Source organism: Phoxinus phoxinus, assembly GCF_949152265.1.
Source record: "Phoxinus phoxinus genome assembly, chromosome: 10".
NCBI lineage: Eukaryota > Metazoa > Chordata > Actinopteri > Cypriniformes > Leuciscidae > Phoxinus > Phoxinus phoxinus.
This window is the reverse complement of record NC_136885.1, coordinates 34,680,997-34,701,252: the sequence shown is the minus strand read 5'-3', so window position 1 is coordinate 34,701,252 and position 20,256 is coordinate 34,680,997. Positions and strand designations below refer to the sequence as shown.

General features: G+C 36.7%; 2 protein-coding genes and 1 long non-coding RNA gene across 10 annotated transcripts in view; 1 reads left to right on the top strand and 2 right to left on the bottom strand.

Annotated features, from left to right (window-relative positions):
• znf385d (zinc finger protein 385D) overlaps positions 1–20,256 on the bottom strand; it is a 221,756-nt gene that overhangs the window by 115,675 nt on the left and 85,825 nt on the right. For all 8 annotated transcript variants that reach the window (XM_079626320.1, XM_079626319.1, XM_079626316.1 and 5 more), the window contains 2 exons: positions 6,896–6,983; positions 6,179–6,219 (listed from right to left, as the gene is read on the bottom strand). In XM_079626320.1, coding sequence (XP_079482446.1) covers positions 6,179–6,219; positions 6,896–6,983 — 129 coding nt within the window. The remainder of the gene's footprint in view (positions 1–6,178; positions 6,220–6,895; positions 6,984–20,256) is intronic.
• On the top strand, positions 810–1,607 carry LOC307005836. Its single transcript, XR_013799337.1, has 3 exons — positions 810–933; positions 1,055–1,209; positions 1,481–1,607. It is a non-coding gene; the product is annotated as an uncharacterized lncRNA (long non-coding RNA).
• On the bottom strand, positions 1,364–5,922 carry LOC307005833 (uncharacterized protein). Its single transcript, XM_079626315.1, has 11 exons — positions 5,512–5,922; positions 4,920–5,043; positions 4,436–4,679; positions 4,063–4,336; positions 3,804–3,981; positions 3,578–3,654; positions 3,139–3,319; positions 2,765–3,013; positions 2,483–2,654; positions 1,899–2,047; positions 1,364–1,802 (listed from the first exon to the last, which is right to left on the bottom strand). Exons 1-11 carry the CDS (start codon positions 5,776–5,778, stop codon positions 1,624–1,626), a joined length of 2,094 nt encoding a protein of 697 aa, XP_079482441.1. The 5' UTR covers positions 5,779–5,922; the 3' UTR covers positions 1,364–1,623.

Here is a 20,256-nt window from a genome sequence, read left to right as displayed (position 1 = left end):
GAAATTTTAATTATGAAGTGAACTAATCCTTTAAAACACAAACATATTTAAAGGTGCCCTAGAATGTGTTGAAATAATATTTTAATTTTGTCCCTGATATCTACATAGAGGGTATGTGGCTTAAAAAGCCATTTAAAATGTCCAGAAAAGGTTTTACAGGTCAATTTCCAACCCTATAAATTGGCCCTAGAATGAAATGGTCTGTTTTTACCTTATTTGGAAGGGTCATGAATAGTAATGAGGAGTTCTGCTCTGATTGGCGGGCTCATTACAAGAGCTCAGGGAGTCACAACAAACAGGTCCGACGTGCAAATGGAGAGACTCGGGGTTCAACCGTATATGTTTGAGCCAATTTCAGACGACGATGCAGAGTTTGAGGAGCAAGCGGTTGTTTGTAGAATGCAAATGGACGTTTCGGAGTGGTAAGTTTATTCATTATTTTCAGTACGAACTTAACAGTCACGTCAATTTTAGAACTCTATTAATTAAACTGGTAACACTTTACAATAAGGTTCGTTAGTTAACATTAGTTAACTACATTAGTTAACATGAACTAATAATGAATTGCACGTATACAGCATTTATTAATCTTTGTTAATGTTAATTTCAACATTTACTAATACTTTATTAAAATCTTGTTAACATTAGTTCATGCACTGTGAACTAACATGAACTAACAATGAACAGCTGTATTTATATTAACTAACGTTAACAAATATTAAGAAATACAGTAACAAATGTATTGCTCATGGTTAGTTCATGTTAGTTAATACATTAACTAATGAACCTTATTGTAAAGTGTTACCATTAAACTTTACCTATTAATTACAAAAACTTACTTCAATGTCAATTTTTTTTTACAGGTGTACTTGTGGAAATTGTGCACGCATGGGCCTCGAGAGAGAAAATGTATGTTGCAAGGAAATACCACAGGTATTTCACTACTACACTGGATAGAAATATATTCAAACTATGTTTGTACTTTGTGCTTCTTCCAAAGTAGGAAAGATTACTATAAATAACAGTGCCATTATGATTTTCTTCTTTTTTTTAGGTCACAAGAAGAATGACAGAAGTGCCGAATACAATTTCATGCATGATTGACCATCCTGGCCTTGAACCTGTGTGCCTCAATTTATATTCTTTGCAAAATGCAATGAATGTATATAGAGCTGACCATGGTCGTATTAGGATCAGAGGGTTTGAAAGGTATGGCCAGTTTCACACACTTGTTACATTTTGTGTAAATATAATAGAATTATATTACAACCTTATTACATCACGAGTTTAATGCATTGCACAGCTATCCCATATGATTTTAAGTTATAAAAGATGAAACATGCAATAATTATATATATTTATTGATGTGATGCTTTTATTGTGTCTCAAGAGCATACATACATGACCCATAATGACATGTGAACAAAATAATAAATAAAACACAAAATATATTTTTCTGTCTCTACTACTTTCTCTGCAGGCAGTGCAGACACCTGTCCTACAGGTGGTTTGTCAGCTGGTGCTGGGGTTTTCTGGGTCAAAGTGTACGTGTTGTCATCCCTTCATGTGTGGTGCTGCGTATAAGAAGAGAGTTTCCTGATGCTGCTGGGCAGTATGTCGGATTCAGACCCCCCCTTGACTAAAACGTGACACGCGTTGAGCAACAGCTTCTTCCATGGAAGGTCTTGCAAACTGAGAAGACAGGTCCGGCGGCACAAGAACCTGCTGTATGCCATCCAGATAAGGAAGGGGATCGCGGACAACCTCTTCAAAGATTGTATTCATCAGTTTGATGACATAGCCTGTAAAGTATAAGTTTTTATTTTATTTTTTATATATACCTTTTATTTGCACATTAAGTATTGTTTAAAATAAATACTTTTTTTGGAAAAGCTTACAAAATGTTGCCTCGGTTTTCACTGGTTTGACGGTGTATCCTCCCTTTTTGGCCTTTGGAAAGTGAAGCTTGTATACAAGTTTCCCTTTAGATGTTGTCAATTGTGGCCGAACAGCATTCTCATTGAAGTGCATCGCTGCTAGGTACAACCTAACGGATAAGACAAACAAAAACAAAAATTGTTTATATTGTCAAAAGAGAATAAATCAAAATTTGTATTTATCATTCAAATTTAAAAAAAATAATAATTTTATACTATATATACACTTATACTAATACATTAAATCTATACCATTATGTAAACTATAATCTCAGAAAGAAATTAACTACGCTGTATTTTGGTTCTGAAAACTAATTTGAAAACTAACTAATAGAAAAAAAAATTATTTGATGCTGTTTTAGCCCCCAATGGCTCCTTAGAGGCAGGTAACCCTAACCTAACCCTAAACCTAACCATCCCATTGCTGACTCGAAGGGGCTGTTGGGGACTAAAAACACAAAAAAAGGGTATGTCCCCTTTCAAACATAATGGTATATGTGCTGTGTTCAGAACTATGTTCAATGTGTGAGGGAGAGAAGACATACCTGCATAGCATTCCAATGAAGGGGAAGACAACATTTTTAGGTGCAAAGTGCAAGATGACTTTGTGAAATGCCTCCACAGTTGATGTCTGGTAATGTGGGCTCAGCTTCTCTACATCTGAAAGGACTCTCTTGTTTATCAGGACCCTATGAAGCTTATTCAGCGCTGTTGAACCTTGGGAGAAATCAGTGAGATGTTGCATATATAAACACATGAATATTGTAAGATGAACATAACATGCTTTTTATTATTTACTTGGGAAATAACACATTGAGGTTACACACCTGGATGAAACCACTTGCTATTGTCCTTAGACACCCTTTGTTCATGTTGACAACTAGTGAATGCTGGGTCAGAATGTGTGTGAATGTCTTGAATGTGGTTCATAATAGAGGTCCATTTGGCTACCTTCTCAGTTCCTGAATCAGAGCTGCTGGCACACCAGTACAGATGGTTGATAATGCTCTTATGCCACTTCTTCACCAAACTACAGTCCTTCTCTTTTGATATTTTCTCCACCTTCTTTGACATTCCTGATAAAGTCAAATTGAATAGCAAAAAATACCAGATTTTTTTTAATGCAGTAATCTCAGAAATATAGATATCTATTAAACATGAATACTTGACATTTATTTTCTTTCAAAGACGCAAAGATTACCTTTTGCCATGTGCCATACATCATAATAGTGGGTAATGTTACGATCCTTCAAAAACTTTTGTATCTGGGGATGACGGTCAGTAACAATGCAGTCCAAATTTATACCCCTTTCCTCGAGGAGGTCCAAGCTTCTTCTAAGGCCCTCCTTCTCCATGTGGTAGCTTCCCCCTACCTCATTGCTCTTATTAGAAACACACAAGCATAAAATGTATATGTAATATCTCCATCAATTAGATACATAAATTACTTCTCTACTTAAAAATTGCTGTGTATGTTATGTATGCATTCTTTTATCTATGAAATTTGAAAATATTTTTAAAAAATAATACAAAAGGCAAAGGTGTCAACTGCTCACATGACATTTAAAATGGTATATTTACAAGTTTTACGTAGTTATACATAACAATAGTATGTTATCCATAGTCTGCATTTGAAGTACCTGCACCAGCTGTATGTCTATTATGTTGTTGGTCTGCAAGTTCATCATAGTATAGCTCCCATATTTTGCACAATGTCCTGCAATTACAAAAATAAATTCATTGATCATTTTTAAATAATGCAGAGGTAATTATAGGACAAAAAAAATTGTAATCTTAATATTTACAAGTACTTGTGCAATGCATAGTTGTATACATATAAAGAGAAACTGAATTAAAAATGTGCACCTGGTGAGTCTGCTCGCATGTCACCACCAAGAATGACATTATTGTTCTGGCTCAGGTTTTGCAGTTGCAAATTTTGCTCCTCATTCCACTTGTATATGATAGCAGGTTCAAGGTATGTCCTTGCATGTCTTCTAAAAGCATCATATGTATGCGTTTTCAGGTACATTGCCTTGAACACCTTTTTAAAAAAACAATTATGAAATAATTAGTTGTCCTGTATAGTTTAGGCTTATTTAGAGGGTAACAAATGACACAATACCTTTTGCATCTTCAGAAAGGAAGCTCCACTGAAATAGATGGCAGCAGACAACTGAAGGTTACCCGCTGGGGTGCTCCCAATGACAGGCTGACTCCTCCACTGTCTGAAAAACTCACAGTGAGGGCACAGTTGGTCAATGGCTAAAAAGGTCCCTCTTCTGCGTGGGCAGACATTGCAAGCCCTGGTGCAAACAGGACAACTCTCGAACAGGCTAAGGAGACATTTTTCAAAAACTATGTACTTTGCTTCCTTGTGGAATGGCATTGATGCGTCACTGAAAGAAAAGAAAAAACATTGTGTTTGTTAATGACAACCTGAATATAAAATCACATTTTGTGTATTAATTGCTGATTTTTAGAGAAATATAACTTACAAAACGTGTGATGATTCTGTCTCGGCTGTAACAGACCGTGCAGGATCATATGTAGAATCTTGTGGATCAGTTAAGGCAGAGGAAATATTCATCATTTTTGTATTGTCCAATTCAACATGGGGTCTTTTGACAGGCCTTGAAGCTTTCAATGGTGTTGATGTAAATGGATGTATTGTGTCCGGTGACATTTTAGTAGTTGTGGTGCCTACCCCCACACTTTGAGATGACACTGTCACCTGTATGCCTACCAGTAAAAAATAAATATAATTATTAAGGGAAATAATGGTAAACCATACAAGAATTCAATAGTTGGACACAAGTCATCTTTTCTGTACATTATTGCAGTCGGATCTGATTGATTATGAATAGAACTGCAATAAGCAGCTGACTTTCTGAGCTAAACAAGCTGGCATTTAATAATAGTACACAATTAATCTATCCTTATAATCAAGCACATATTCACTTAATGATAAGTAATAATTACCTTTGCTTCGAAGATGGTACCTCAAAGTATTTGAAGACAGCTGTGTTCCCTTACACAAGACGATAAGATCATCTGTTTGGCAGCCTACATCATTAGTACGCAAGGGCTGTGATGTAACGTTACTCTGAAATACAAGCATGCAAAATATTCATACGACATTTCTTATAATTTATAACATTTTAAAAAAATTACTAAAGGTAGATGCTTTGTCAAATAAATATAGCATCAACTTATGTGGTGTACGTTAACGTTAGCTAGAAAGGTTTGAGTGAACTAAGTTATCTGCTAAGTTATCTGTGAGGAACTATAATTAACGTTAGTTACGTTAGCCCCTGACATGTTCATGAAATAAACGAAATTAACATTTGACAAAAAATAGGGAATTTACACATGCATCCACAGTATTATTTTGTACATTTAACGTTATGACAATACAGGCAATAAATATGAACCTCACCGTAAGTAACAGTTACTTTGTCATACTATTTAGCTAACGTTGTGTATGCTAGTTTGAGTTTGCTATTTGTTGCCGTAATTTACTAGGATCTTACGCTTGATTCAGTTAACACAAGTGTAAATTATCACTACTTACCACTTGCTGGACTATAGTTGGAATTGCCCCCTTCTTCAGCATTAGACGCTGACTGAAGCCTGCTTGATATTGCCCAAGGTTAGCAAAACAGTCCGTGGTGAAATGAGCAGAGCAAACAAACAACTTAGAATTAAACTCTTGCGGGATCCGATTATAGATGAACATCAGCCACGCCTGTTGACAATGCTTTTCTGTGGGAAGTGTATGAAAAGTCGTCACATCCCCTGCACAGCCTAGTACATAACATCTATGTCCATGATCAGCCATTTGCCCTACGATGCTCGCTTGTTTCTTCACCTGCGCAACGCAGTTCTGTGTAGCACCGTATCTCTGAAAGGGCTAGGCTTATGCAAATTTTGGAGGCGTACATATTAATGATCCCATCGGTTACGTCACAGTTGGTGTTATGTGGAGATTCGCCCGTTTTTCAGGGGTGTTTTTCAAAAACGAGATTTAATCAAGAAGGAGAAAACAATGGTGTTTGGAACTCACTGTATGTCATGTCCATGTACTAAACTATTGTTATTTAACTATGGCAAGTTAAATTCAATTTCACATTCTAGGGCACCTTTAACTTTCGACTATGCAACACGCATTTATTTATCTCTTGATTTTCTCTGAAGAATCATAATAATACAGGCAAAAATAAATATCACGATTTACTCACCCACGTGTTGTGTCACAGAAGTAACTTTGGAACGAGGTGAGCTGGAGAAAGAAGCAATGAGGTGATAAAAGCACAAAAAAATTTACTCAGTAGAGAAGAAATATTCAACTTTACACTAAGCAACTCATGTTTTTTACACAAGATAAAGGATTATGGGCAAAACAAATTTATTTTGACATAATTTACTCACCCTCATGTCATTACAAACCTATTTCTTTCTTCTATGGGATAGAAATGGAAAATATTCATGCAGCTCTTTTCTTTTCAGTGACGGTTTATAGTGACTTACATAGTGTAAAAAAACATAAAACTAGTTAATTCGAATAGTGTGCGTATGGAAAGCATTGAAAAGTTCTCCTTCAACAAAAATTAAGTTTGAAATGACATGAGGAAGAAGAAATAAAGTCAAAATGTTCAATTTTTGGTTGCATTTTCTTCCATCCGCACAGAGTTAGATGGGGACACAGCGAAGAGAATTGGATGTACTGTGTCAAAATAAACTAGCATTGGACTGAAACATTTTAAATTGAGTTTCTGCAGTGTAATGCTATATATCGAAGGAGAAGTGAAATCCAGGAAGCGTTGGAGAATATGGTGTCTGGGAATTGCCGCTCTCTTAACACAGTGAGACCCATCAAAGTCTATTGGAAAGACAATGAATCTGTGCCAAACAGAAGCCCTCAGACATCCGTATCCCTGTATTATTTAAAGACTCACATTAGAGTGAAGCATGATGGGAGAGAAGATCGTCTGAGGCACAATGACGTCCTGAAGAGGAGGAAGACCACGTGTCCTGTGAGGATATCTGACAAACAAGAAGAAGAACACAGATCAACAGATGTTAATGTGCTTCACACAAGCTCGAGTGGAAAAGCAGGAAGGCTGGGAAATTGTACGTAAATCCTGCTATAAAAACCAACATAAGGCTGGTTTCCACTGGTCAATCTGGTCTGGTTCTGAAGTGGTTTTCAGCTGGAGACCACATGGCGACCTGCTATGCCAGGATGATCTCATATTTACATTTTCATACCTTTAAATAGACACTGAAACAAACAATATCAATATATATATATATATATATAAGAGTAGAATGCATTAATTCTCAGACGACTCGTCGGGTAACAAGAGTTCAGACCGCAGACAGAATCCCTTTGTCCAAGAAAGACATATTTTAATTGTAAAATGTATTTATAAATGGAGACCAGATGGGACTAATAAACGTCATTTGCACGGCTGAATATTGTTATCATCAGGGCTCAACATGCATGAAAAATCAGTGGAACACTGATGATGTTATGGGGAAACATTAACATGTGTTTTCTCATTTACTGGTGTATGTGTGTGTGTGTGTGTGTGTGTGTGTGTGTGTGTGTGTGTGTGTGTGCGTGTGTGTGTGTGTGTGTGTGTGTGTGTGTGTGTGTGCGTTTCCCACGTAGCCGAAATATGCTGTGACTGACTCCATAACCTGTTGATAAACAATCAGTGTACAGTTTTGAGAATATTTTTCTAACTTTCTAAGTATTTATATTCTGATTCTTTTTAAAAAATACATTTATAAAAATGTATGCAAGGCATCAGGCGTTTTCATCACGTGAAAAGACAGACGCGACACTCGTCCAGGTGATTCACATCGCGTCCCTGTATATGTTGCTTTGCATAAAATTAAACAATATACAGAATAATAATGAATTTATAGATAAAATAGTATGTACACAAACCTCTATTTTGCCGAAGACGTACCAATTTGATTGAGCTGCACTGCTCTCTCCTGAAGAGGTCACAAAAAAGCCTGCGATAAATAACTCAATCCCTGGGTTGTTATGTCTGACTCAGGAGCTGGGTTACACAAAAACTACCCAAACACTGGGTTGTTACGTCTGACCCAGGAGCTGGGTTACAGAAAAACTACCCGAACACTGGGTTGTTACGTCTGACCCAGGATCTGGGTAACACAATAACTACCCAAACACTGGGTTGTTACGTCTGACCCAGGAGCTGGGTTACAGAAAAACTACCCGAACACTGGGTTGTTACGTCTGACTCAGGAGCTGGGTTACAGAAAAACTACCCAAACACTGGGTTGTTACGTCTGACCCAGGAGCTGGGTTACAGAAAAACTACCCAAACACTGGGTTGTTACGTCTGACTCAGGAGCTGGGTTACAGAAAAACTACCCAAACACTGGGTTGTTACGTCTGACCCAGGAGCTGGGTTACAGAAAAACTACCCGAACACTGGGGTGTTACGTCTGACCCAGGATCTGGGTTACACAATAACTACCCAAACACTGGGTTGTTACGTCTGACCCAAGATCTGGGTTACACAATAACTACCCAAACACTGGATTGTTACGTCTGACCCAGGATCTGGGTTACACAATAACTACCCAAACACTGGGTTGTTACGTCTGACCCAGGATCTGGGTTACACTATAACTACCCAAACACTGGGTTGTTACGTCTGACCCAAGATCTGGGTTACACAAAAACTACCCAAAATCTGGGTTGTTACGTTTGACTCAGGATCTGGGTTACACAAAAATTACCCAAACATTGGGTTGTTACGTCTGACCCAGGAGCTGGGTTACACAATAACTACCCAAACACTGGGTTGTTACGTCTGACCCAGGAGCTGGGTTACAGAAAAACTACCCGAACACTGGGTTGTTACGTCTGACCCAGGATCTGGGTTACACAATAACTACCCAAACACTGGGTTGTTACGTCTGACCCAAGATCTGGGTTACACAATAACTACCCAAACACTGGATTGTTACGTCTGACCCAGGATCTGGGTTACACAATAACTACCCAAACACTGGGTTGTTACGTCTGACCCAGGATCTGGGTTACACTATAACTACCCAAACACTGGGTTGTTACGTCTGACCCAAGATCTGGGTTACACAAAACTACCCAAAATCTGGGTTGTTACGTTTGACTCAGGATCTGGGTTACACAAAAATTACCCAAACATTGGGTTGTTACGTCTGACCCAGGAGCTGGGTTACACAATAACTACCCAAACACTGGGTTGTTACGTCTGACCCAGGATCTGGGTTACACAAAAACTACCCAAAAAAATTTACCCAAAAGGCTCAACCCAGAATTTGGGTATATGAAAAATAACCCAAGATTATTTAGTGTTGTTGAGGAGTTTGCGATATAACTCATCAACCAAATACCACTGCCTGATTTGCGCTCCAGTCGTGTTCATGTGGCAGCGGATATTAGGGGAACAAAGGAAATTGCGTTCACCTCTGAGTTTTAAGGGTCATAAAGAGAGTTATTGAAGTCTTTCCTCCGAACCCTTGTCAAAGCGATGACATTGGGCCCCGCTATACGTAATAGACTGTTGGTGAAGAAAGACTAAATTTAGCCAACGTCTTAAACAAGTCCATATGAACAAAAGACATCTGGTCTGATGGAGCCCGTCTGATTCTAGTTCCTAACCTTTGCACGAGTTCCCCTTTAATTTATTTGAATTTAAAACATTGCTTTGGATACATTCACTTGCAAATATACAGTAATGCAATGACAGTAGTTGTTAAGACCTCGTTTTCAAATGCCAAAACAAACAGTGCCAAAATAAATGTTGCAGGAACTCCTTTCCAATCTCATGACCTCCAGCAGGTCTCATTGCATGTTTAAAACAGGACGTGTTTGGCTCTCTTTGCTGCCACTTTTTAAAACTTTCATTGCATAATTGCTCTTAGTGAAGAAACGTCGAAGGGAGTTAAGCAATCCCAACCGTCTCAATGCCTCAATGCACAATGTTTCTGGGCCACGTTGTGTGTTGAGTCAGTGAACTGCTCTCTATCTGAGAAAGAAATGTAATTTGGGGGACAGAGTTATGGATTGCACTGTTCTGCTTTTTCAATATCCGGCCTCAGCTGCACAACGGCGGTCTCGTTGTTGTTTCCAGTGTAAGTTCCCTTGATTTGACTTTGCTATAAAAAAAAACAAAATAAAAACACACTAAAGTTTTGTAGCTACTGCAATACTGTGCCAGAAAACAACTAAGCAGCACTGTAAAATGTTTATAAGCTTGTAATCAGTTTTTGTGTTGATTTTGAGTGATGATTTACTCAGAAATGCACAACATTTGCTGTTTATAATGATGCTGGGTATGGCAGGCTATTGATTCTGTTGTTCTCATATTCAAATAAAACGCCAGATAGTATGTAATCAGCACATGGCGTATGTTAGCACATTTTAAAAATGATGCATAAAGCTGTTTTATATATGTAGACTTCCATGTTGAATTCTGTTTGATGCAACTTTGAAATTGATCTTGAGATTATGGATTTCTCTTATTCATTATCTATTTTTTTTTCTTCTCTATGTCTGAAGGTTGCAGTAATTATCCATAATCCTCATGCTAAGTGTTAACACACTGCTAGAGAAATTTGAAAAGAGAAAATAGATAATTATGGATTAGCACCAGCCAGAAAAGACGCATTGAATTGATCAGAAGCGACAGTAAAGACATTTATAATGTTAAAAAAGATAAATATTTCAAACAGATGCTGTTCATTTGAAGTTTCTATTCATCAAAGAATCCTGAAAAGAAAATCATGGTTTTGACTAAAATATGAATCAGCAGCACAACTGTTTCCAACATTGATAATAATCATATTATAATTATTTCTGAAGGATCATGTGACACTGATGATGCAGATCACAGGAATAAATTACATTTATGTCAAATAAATATTATATACTATTCAATTCATATTTGAAAAAAGTGTTAACATTTTATTTTTATTTGTAATAATATTTCTCAATATTTTTATATATACCGTTTTTACTGTAGTTTTGATCAAACAAATGCAGCCTTGGTGAGCAGAAGAGACTTCTTTTTAAATCATAAAAATATTTTCTATGACAGTGTATATTTTTATATGTTTGTGCAGATGCAATATCAAACATGCAAAATCAAGGCATTGAAAAACCTTTGGACAACTTCAGAAACATACAAATGTTTACAAACCCTGTGAGAATTACAGTTGATTTGAATGTTTTTATAAAAATGGCATCACATTTATTAATATGATTATCTGACATTATAATGATTTTATTCTGTTGTAAGATCACGCACACACACACACACACACACACACACACACACACACACGCACACAAACACACACACACACACACACGCACGCACGCAATGTTCGGGTAGTTTTTGTGTAACCCAGATCCTGGGTCAGACGTAACAACCCAGGGTTTGGGTAGTTTTTCTGTAACCCAGCTCCTGGGTCAGACGTAACAACCCAGTGTTTGGGTAGTTATTGTGTTACCCAGATCCTGGGTCAGACGTAACAACCCAGTGTTCGGGTAGTTTTTGTGTAACCCAGCTCCTGGGTCAGACGTAACAACCCAGTGTTTGGGTAGTTTTTGTGTAACCCAGATCCTGAGTCAGACATAACAACCCAGGGATTGAGTTATTTATCGCAGGCTTTTTTGCGACCTCTTCAGGAGAGAGCAGTGCAGCTCAATCAAATTGGTACGTCTTCGGCAAAATAGAGGTTTGTTTACATACTATTTTATCTATAAATTCATTATTGTTCTGTATATTGTTTAATTTTATGCAAAGCAACATACAGGGACGCGATGTGAGTCACCTGGACGAGTGTCGCGTCTGTCTTTTCACATGATGAAAACGCCTGATGCCTTGCATACATTTTTATAAATGTATTTTTAAAAGGAATCAGAATATAAATACTTAGAAAGTTAGAAAAAATATTCTCAGAACTGTACACTGATTGTTTATCAACAGGTTATGGAGTCAGTCACAGCATATTTCATCTACGAGAGAAACGCAGGACGGCGGTCTAAAGTTAGAAGTTCCCCCACTGAACACGACACGAGATCCGGCACGAGATCCAGCGCCGTTACAGTGGAAACGGGACAACAGAGGCTGGTCCATTACACTTGAATTACTTCTAAATGTTTCATTTTTACTCATAATATTCGTTAAACGAGCTTAAATGTATGCGATATGTATTCAGAACTATATAAAATATGCTATACTGTAAAATATGATTGAAAATAAAGGAATTATCTTGCAAAGTTTAGAGGATTTAAGTTAATTCGTAAACATTAATTAATACACTCTAAAAAATGCTGGGTTGTTTCAACCCAAATTTGGGTCAAATATGGACAAACCCAGCCGTTGGGTAACATTTTTTAATTAAAAATGTTAACCCAACGGTTGGGTTTGTCCATATTTGACCCAAATTTGGGTTAAAACAACTCAACATTTTTTTGAGTGATGTATTAAGTAAAAAAATAAATAAAAGATAGTAGCCTATCTTTTACACTCTAAAAAATGCTGGGTTGTTTCAACCCAATTTTGGGTCAAATATGGACAAACCCAGCCGTTGGGTTAAATTTTTAAATGACATTTTTAACCCAACGTTTGGGTTTGTCCATATTTGACCCAAAATTGGGTTGAAACAACCCAGCATTTTTTAGAGTGTAGTTGTAACAATTTAGTCCAGTGGAGGCAAGTTGAAGTGCGAACCCAAAAGCAATTTATCAACAAAACGTGATCAAACATAAAACAAAGGCATGAAACTGGAAACTCAAAACAAGAACAAGAACATCGACATGAAACTAAGACACAGGGCACACATGATGAGGGCTTAAATACACAGACAACAAGACAAGGAACAGCTGTGAACAATGATCAGACGATTAACCAACGACAAGACACATGGCAGGATCACATGACAAACAGGGAATCACATGACAAGACACAGAAACATGACAATGACAAGAAACAAAACCCAAACCGTGACCCAGATCCTGAGTCAGACGTAACAACCCAGATTTTGGGTAGTTTTTGTGTAACCCAGCTCCTGGTCAGACATAACAACCCAGTGTTTGTGTAATTTTTGTGTAACCCAGCTCCTGGGTCAGACGTAACAACCCAATGTTTGGGTAAATTTTGTGTAACCCCAGCTCCTGGGTCAGACGTAACAACCGAATGTTTGGGTAATTTTTGTGTAACCCAGCTCCTGGGTCAGATGTAACAACCCAATGTTCGAGTAGTTTTTATGTAACCCAGATCCTGGGTCAGAAGTAACAATCCAATGTTCAGTAAAAATGAATCAACCCATATGCTGGGTTAAATAAACAACCCAATTTGCTGGGTAAAAATAACCCAACATGTGTTCTGTCCTATATTATTAGGGTTGGGTTGTTTTAAACCCAGTGTTTTAAAGAGTGAAGGCCCAAACTAAATAAACAAGACCAGAAATCAATTCCATATTGCTAATCCCATCCAAAACGCAATTTGTCTAAGTAAGCGCTCCTCTAACAAAGCTCCATCACATTTCTGGCACGTCTTCAGAGAGGCTTGTCTTTATCCGACGCCTGGGTCGTCTAGAACTCAAGCACAGTGAATTCTCTCTTAAAAAACCCACCCAGGCTTGGACGGATGAAGCGTGTGAACCATCAGGAGTCCTGCAGTGAAGGAGCTGGGATGCGTTCCCAGAGCCGAGGGGAGCGTGCATGTTTGAAATCAGGAAGAGACTCGCTTTTCCTGTTTTTTTGGGCCACACTTTGCATTCAGCATTGCTTCTGTTGGTAGTCAACAAGTGAACAACAGTCAACAGAGGGAGGATATTAGCACATTAATATGCAGATTTGCCTCGCAGAAATACAGCGGGTTGTTGATTGCGAATTCCTGCACTCGGAGTAGATGAGTTGATAATTACCGCCAGATCCGTCAGTACATAAGAGGATGCAGATCAGTGCTACGCTTTGACAGATCGTTAGGATTTTAAACTCCACCTGCTTTTTATTTTCATGTTTTTTCTTGTTTCGCCAAACAAGAAAAGCGTTGCAAAAATGGAAGACGAATAGATTGCCCCCCCGTCTCCCGTCTCCCGAGGGTTCGATGGAATTCCAGCAGTCTTTGGCTCTCGGATATTTGTCATCCCTCATCTACCCTTTGATCCCAGTGCAAATCTTTGCCTTCCAAGCCTCTTTCTCTGCACTCCCTCCCATCATCCATTTCTAATTAAGGCCAGGCTCTCGCTGTAAACTCGCCTTGAGACCTTGAATTTCCTCGGTTCTGTAACCCCAAGGCAAGAGCAGCTTTTGCGTGGGCAAACTGAGAGGATTGAGGAAGATCCACTTTATTTAGCTCAACCTCCAGTAACTATATTGCTATTGGTGAGAATTAATAATGTCATGCAATGATGTCAGGACAGATCGAATGTGGCGGCTTATTTTTTTTATGTTTTCGTTCAACAACTATCAATATTTAATTAGTGTCAGTGACCGTGTAAATTTGAGTTGGATGCAAAAAAAGGATGATGAATTCAATTTTTAATAAATGCATAAAGGGACAGGTTAACCAAAAAATCTTTTTTTTTTTCTGTGAAACACAAAAAAAAAACATTCAAAATAAAAACTACACAAACAGTCGATATATATTTTTGGATTTTCTAATATTCTAATTCCATTTTAATTCTAATTTCTTGCATTTACATTACATTTTTGCATCCTGTTTGCTAACTTCAATCAAATTCAAATTTTTTAAATGTGAAATTGAATGTGCGAATGAAAAGCCAGCATATAAATATTTGGCAAATGCATTTGTGTTTGAAGTAATCAGCAAAGAAGGAAAACAAACAGAATAAAATTATTTCGGTAACACTTTCTATTAAGACTATGCTAATGCATTTGCTTTTTCAATGTTCATGCTCATAATCCATTATACACTGATCTAAGTATTAATTAGTCAGTCTTATGGTTCTATTATTGTATTTATAAAGATGCAACCAGTACGTTAGTTACAATGAATTTTTACTAATTCAGATTTATTTCTGTCAAATAAGTGAATATATTGATATTAATAGCCATGTTGTGTTCTTCTAAATACTTATTGTGAGTGATAATACAGTTACTAACTGCTATGAATGCATCATTGATGGCTTTAAGTAAAGTTAAAACATAGGATGCAATTTTCCTAAAGCAATTGTTAAGAAATCATGAAGATTTTTTTTTCTCATTACACATTTTAAGTTGTTTATTTGTGAATGTAAATAATGAACAAAAATTCCTGTAATAAAATAATTAAGAAAAATCATTAATACAAACAGTTGAAAAAATATATTATTTAATGTTACATAGGCTACTAGCAAAACACTGCAACAATATTTTTTAAAGTATAATTTCAAACTGCTATAAGCAGAAAATATTGATTTTAACAATCAAAATTACCATTCATAACTTCTAATGCAAACACTAGCCATTAAATACACACTAAACACTCCTGGGTCAAAAATAACCTATAGTGGGTTATTTTTTTACCCAACTCCTGGGTTAAAAAAGGGACCAACTTATTTCTGGGTTATTTCAACACAGAAAATTGGTTTATTTATTTTTTACCCAACTTCTGGGTTAAATACCTGACCCAAATGTTGGGTTAAAAAACAACAACATTGAAGTTAATATAACCCAACTTCTGGGTAAAAAAAAACAACCCCAATATCTGGTGAAAAAATATCTGAAAAAATAACCCATAATTTTAACCCAACACAAATAACCCAGAAAATGGGTTGAAGAAGTTTTAGGATGTACTTATAGTATTGTAACTTATGGTATAAATGGGGCTATACTTCATTATAAGCATGGGCTTCACAGAAAGTGTTACCATAATTTCGGTTGAGCTTGCCATGCTGAGGCTAATATCATACTTGTTATGCTAATTTGTCATATTATGCACAAATATTGCGGAAATAAGATGAAGCCTCAAGCAATCGCTTGTAATAATGAAAGTTGATTAATAATGGATTGCATTTGCATTATTTCTTGTGATTGCAAGATCACCAAATCCTGTCACGGGCTGGTTTTAAGTTTGTAGAGCAGTAGAATATTGGTATTGTATCTCTAAGCCCCTTTCACTTTGCACGTTTTACCATTTCTGTGAACAAAATCCAGTCAGAGAACATTTTTGACTGCTAAAATCAACACCTGCACCGTGCTCTTGCGTGACTCCGAGTGCAAGCATGCATTATGCAGACAGTCACCATGACTACAGATGACAGGCATCATGAAAAAGTGTGGGGGGGGGAGAGAAATAATACACATGCACAAGAGAAAGAAAAGTGACAAGCAAAAACCGGAAAAAAATGCATGCTATTCCATTCTTTTATGAAGATCATTTGATGTTTGCACGGCTAATTTTCCAGGAAGCACCAACAGGCCGACCTTTAAAGTCAGATTTCACTTTAAAGGGGGCTAATACACATGCACAAGAGAGAAAAAAGTGAATAAAACCATCAAGCAAAAACAGAAAAAAGTGCATAGCTATTATTCCAGTCTTTATGAGGATCATTTTATGTCTCATCTCTTCCGTGAGCACTTAACAAATTTTTTTTTTTTTTTTACTTTTTACTTTTCCTTTAATCCTCCCTTGTCTGGCTTATGCTACTCTGAGCAATGCCTGAACTTTGTATTTTGAGCACTTCTTGCGTAGTTTTTGCCTCTTCACGATAACTCGCTTGCTTTAGTCCTCAGTTGTAAGTCGCTTTGGATAAAAGCGTCTGCTAAATGACTAAATTTAATTTTTTGTGACTCCGACTGCAAGCATACATTATGCAAACAGACAGTCACCATGACTACAGATGACAGGCATCATGAAAAAGTAGATATCTTTCTCAGAAATTTCATAACACACATGCACAAGAGAGAAAAAAGTGAGCAAAAGACAAAAAAAAAAAAAAAAAAAACAAACATGCTATTCCAGTCTTTATGAGGATCATTTGATGTTTGCACTAATTTTTGACCTTTAAAGTGAGTAGAGTTGCAGTGAGCTCTATATCATAGCTCGCCCTGTCCTGAGTGTTAAAGATCCAGTAAAACAAAGTGCCGTGACCCGGGTTCCCCTCAGTTGTGTGTTATCTCTCGGCCTTGTCATCTCATTCCATTCTCATTCCACACCGCTGCACATGACCTTCCCACAACAATGGAGACGGTGAGCTAAAGGTTTCCCATCCCGTACGCAGGGTTGATGGATGCTCTCTCGCCCAGCGCAGAGCTATAGGACACCGATACCTGGTTTAAAAGCCTCACAGCAAGTGCCAGAGAAATTTAAAACCGGCCAATTAAATAAAAGATCTGATAACGTGCCGAGCCACGAGTGGAATACGGAGAACGGCTTCTGGTTTTATCAACCGTTAAGGTTATTAAACATATGTAGGTCTTTCGTGCTGTGCACCCCCCTATAATATATGTCTTAATATATTGGATTACATATTAAACTCACAATTTTTAAACTTATTTTAAAGTTATTTCTAAAGTTCAGAACGTTCCTCAGAACAGGAATGACCCCTCATGGATGAGTAAAAGCAGCATATCTCATATCCTACTACGTGTTGAATATGACAAAGGCATAAAGATAATGCAGTCCATATAATATTTATACGATTATATGAGTCTACCGCAGGCACCAGGAACCGAGAGGAGCAATTACTCTGTCATGGTGCTCTCAACCCTCCTGAAGGGATCACATTAATCTCATGGAGGACTTCGGAGCGGGGCTGGAAAGAACACTCATTTGTCTAAAGATCTCCCTGAGATTTTCTGTCATAACGATAACGCCAACCCGAGATAATACTGATGAGTTGTTCGCGTGAGAAGGTTTCCTGCACCAATGTGTGATGAACGCCATTAAAAAAATAATAATAATGTGGACACTGGCTCTGCTGTGATCAAGAAATATACATGCATCAAAATATAAAACAACCAATTACATGCATGATTTTATGCATTTCAGAGTTCCCAAAAATGGAAATCTGACATAAAAAAAAAGAAGTTATTTTATAAAATGCATGTATTTATCCTAAATATCATGGATTTTATCCTACGTCAAAGGTGAGTAATTATAAATGCTTATGCTAACGAATGTGACGCCAACTGAAGAATATGTGTATGAAATTCAGTTTGATAAATAGGCAATCATGATTTAGGAATTAATCGCGATTAATCGCATCCAAAATAAAAGTTTGTGTTTACATAATAAATGTGTGTGTACTCTGTATAATTTTTTTCGTATATATATATAAATACACACACATGCATGTATATATTTAAGATTTTTTTAATTTATATATAACATATTTAGAAATTATATATAAATATATATACAGTATAAACATGCAAATATTTCTTAAATATATACATGCATGTGTGTGTATTTATATATATATAAATGAAAATAATTACACACATATGTAAACAAACCATTATCGTGATTAATCATTGCACAGCCCTAATACCGTAATTAATTATATGCACAAATAAGCAATATTTTAACTGCTTTTCAATAATCCCATCACGTAACTTAATACATTTATAATGATTTCCTGACATTAATAATAATAATAAGTGTTGTACAGAAACCGGGACACCACACATGTTTTAGGAAAGTGTGCTGGGATTTCCTTGAGATTAATAAAGACAAACTGCGCTTGAATTTAATTCAATTTATTCAATTTATAAAGAGATATGCATTTAGGAGCATTTCTGTGCATATGGACGTTTTATAGTAACATTTCGGAAACGGTCGTACATTTACATTTAGGATCATTATAGGCACGTATTTATGAATAACGCCCCAGGAAGTAATCCGTAAGGGAATTGAAAAGCAACGAATCAAAGCCAATCAGAACATATTTGATGTTTACAGTTTTTTCCAATTGCTAACACACTAAAATGACATGCACAGCACGATTATTTAAACTGAGCAAAACCTCTTCTCAAGTCTCCAAATGTCTAAACACATTTTCTGCTTTACACACATTTTGCAATTCAAAATGGCACTTTTTAAATGCACTGAACACGGTTCTCTGCATAAGACACAACAATCTGACATAAAGTCACGTTTGCCATTTCAAAATGACACGACATGAGCTGATTGGCCAATACATGTGACCTGGCCAAACACCTCAATGGTTCATTGTTAACACTTAAATCAGGATGTAAGCACTATGAAAAGGCCACTTTATTATTTTTCTTGGCTCTTTTTTTTTTAAATATATATTTTATCTGCAATTTTCTTTTCAAGTTTACAGTTTTTTGGCACTTCAACGCAGTGCTGAAGTGCCAACTAGCCTCTCCCTATGGAGGATCCCTTTACCACTCTACAGATAAAGCGTTGTCAGGATAATTTCAGTTTCGCGTATCTACCCCGAATTGATAAAATAGTCTAAAAATGTTTACAAGTAGTTTGTTACAGCTTGGTTTGAAGGAAATTACAAACCTGCGCACATATATTCAAATGCACATAACTATAGAATTAATTCTTAATGCGCACGTGAGCGCCATCAGTGTTTCTCACAGGTTCGCGTTTAAAGTCTGTGTAGAGAGAACGGTGTCGTCTTAGCAGCCTCTAATGTAATAACAAATTATCCTTTTGACGGAAGTGAATCAATCAAAACTAACTTTAGCTGGAAAATATCTTTATTCAAGAACAGCTATAAAGCCAAAACAATCTGTTACCTTAAATTATCCGTTTATCTCTGTAAAGCTGCTTTGAAACAATCTAGTGTTAAAAGCGCTATATAAATGAAGATGACTTGACTTTTTTGTGAGCATATTTTTGTTCAGTCCAATGAAAATCTATATCTGTGCATATGTTGCACTGACTTGCTTGGTGAAAAATAAAAATGTTTCAACAGCATGTGTGTGTATCTGCAAATATTTCTGTGCATGTGAACAATCTGAAGAATTTTCTACAATTTGAACTATTTTAGTATTATGGCAAAGCATACTAAAGATGAGAGTGTTTTTCATAATGCCCAACAGTGTGCATTTGTTTAGACAAAAATATGGTAATATGAATGAAGTGTGTGCCATTTTGTGCAAAAGTTTGGGTTTTTTTGCAGGATATATGAGGTATTTTGCAGTTTGGGTGTGTGGTTTTGTGAATTGTGTTACGTATTTTAATAAAACCAGCCTAGTTTGCAAAAATTGTGTGTTAGCAATTGGAAAAAACTGTAAGATGCTGTTTCGAATGCATGAGATTTCATTGCGGGCAGGGCTAGAAACTGAGCG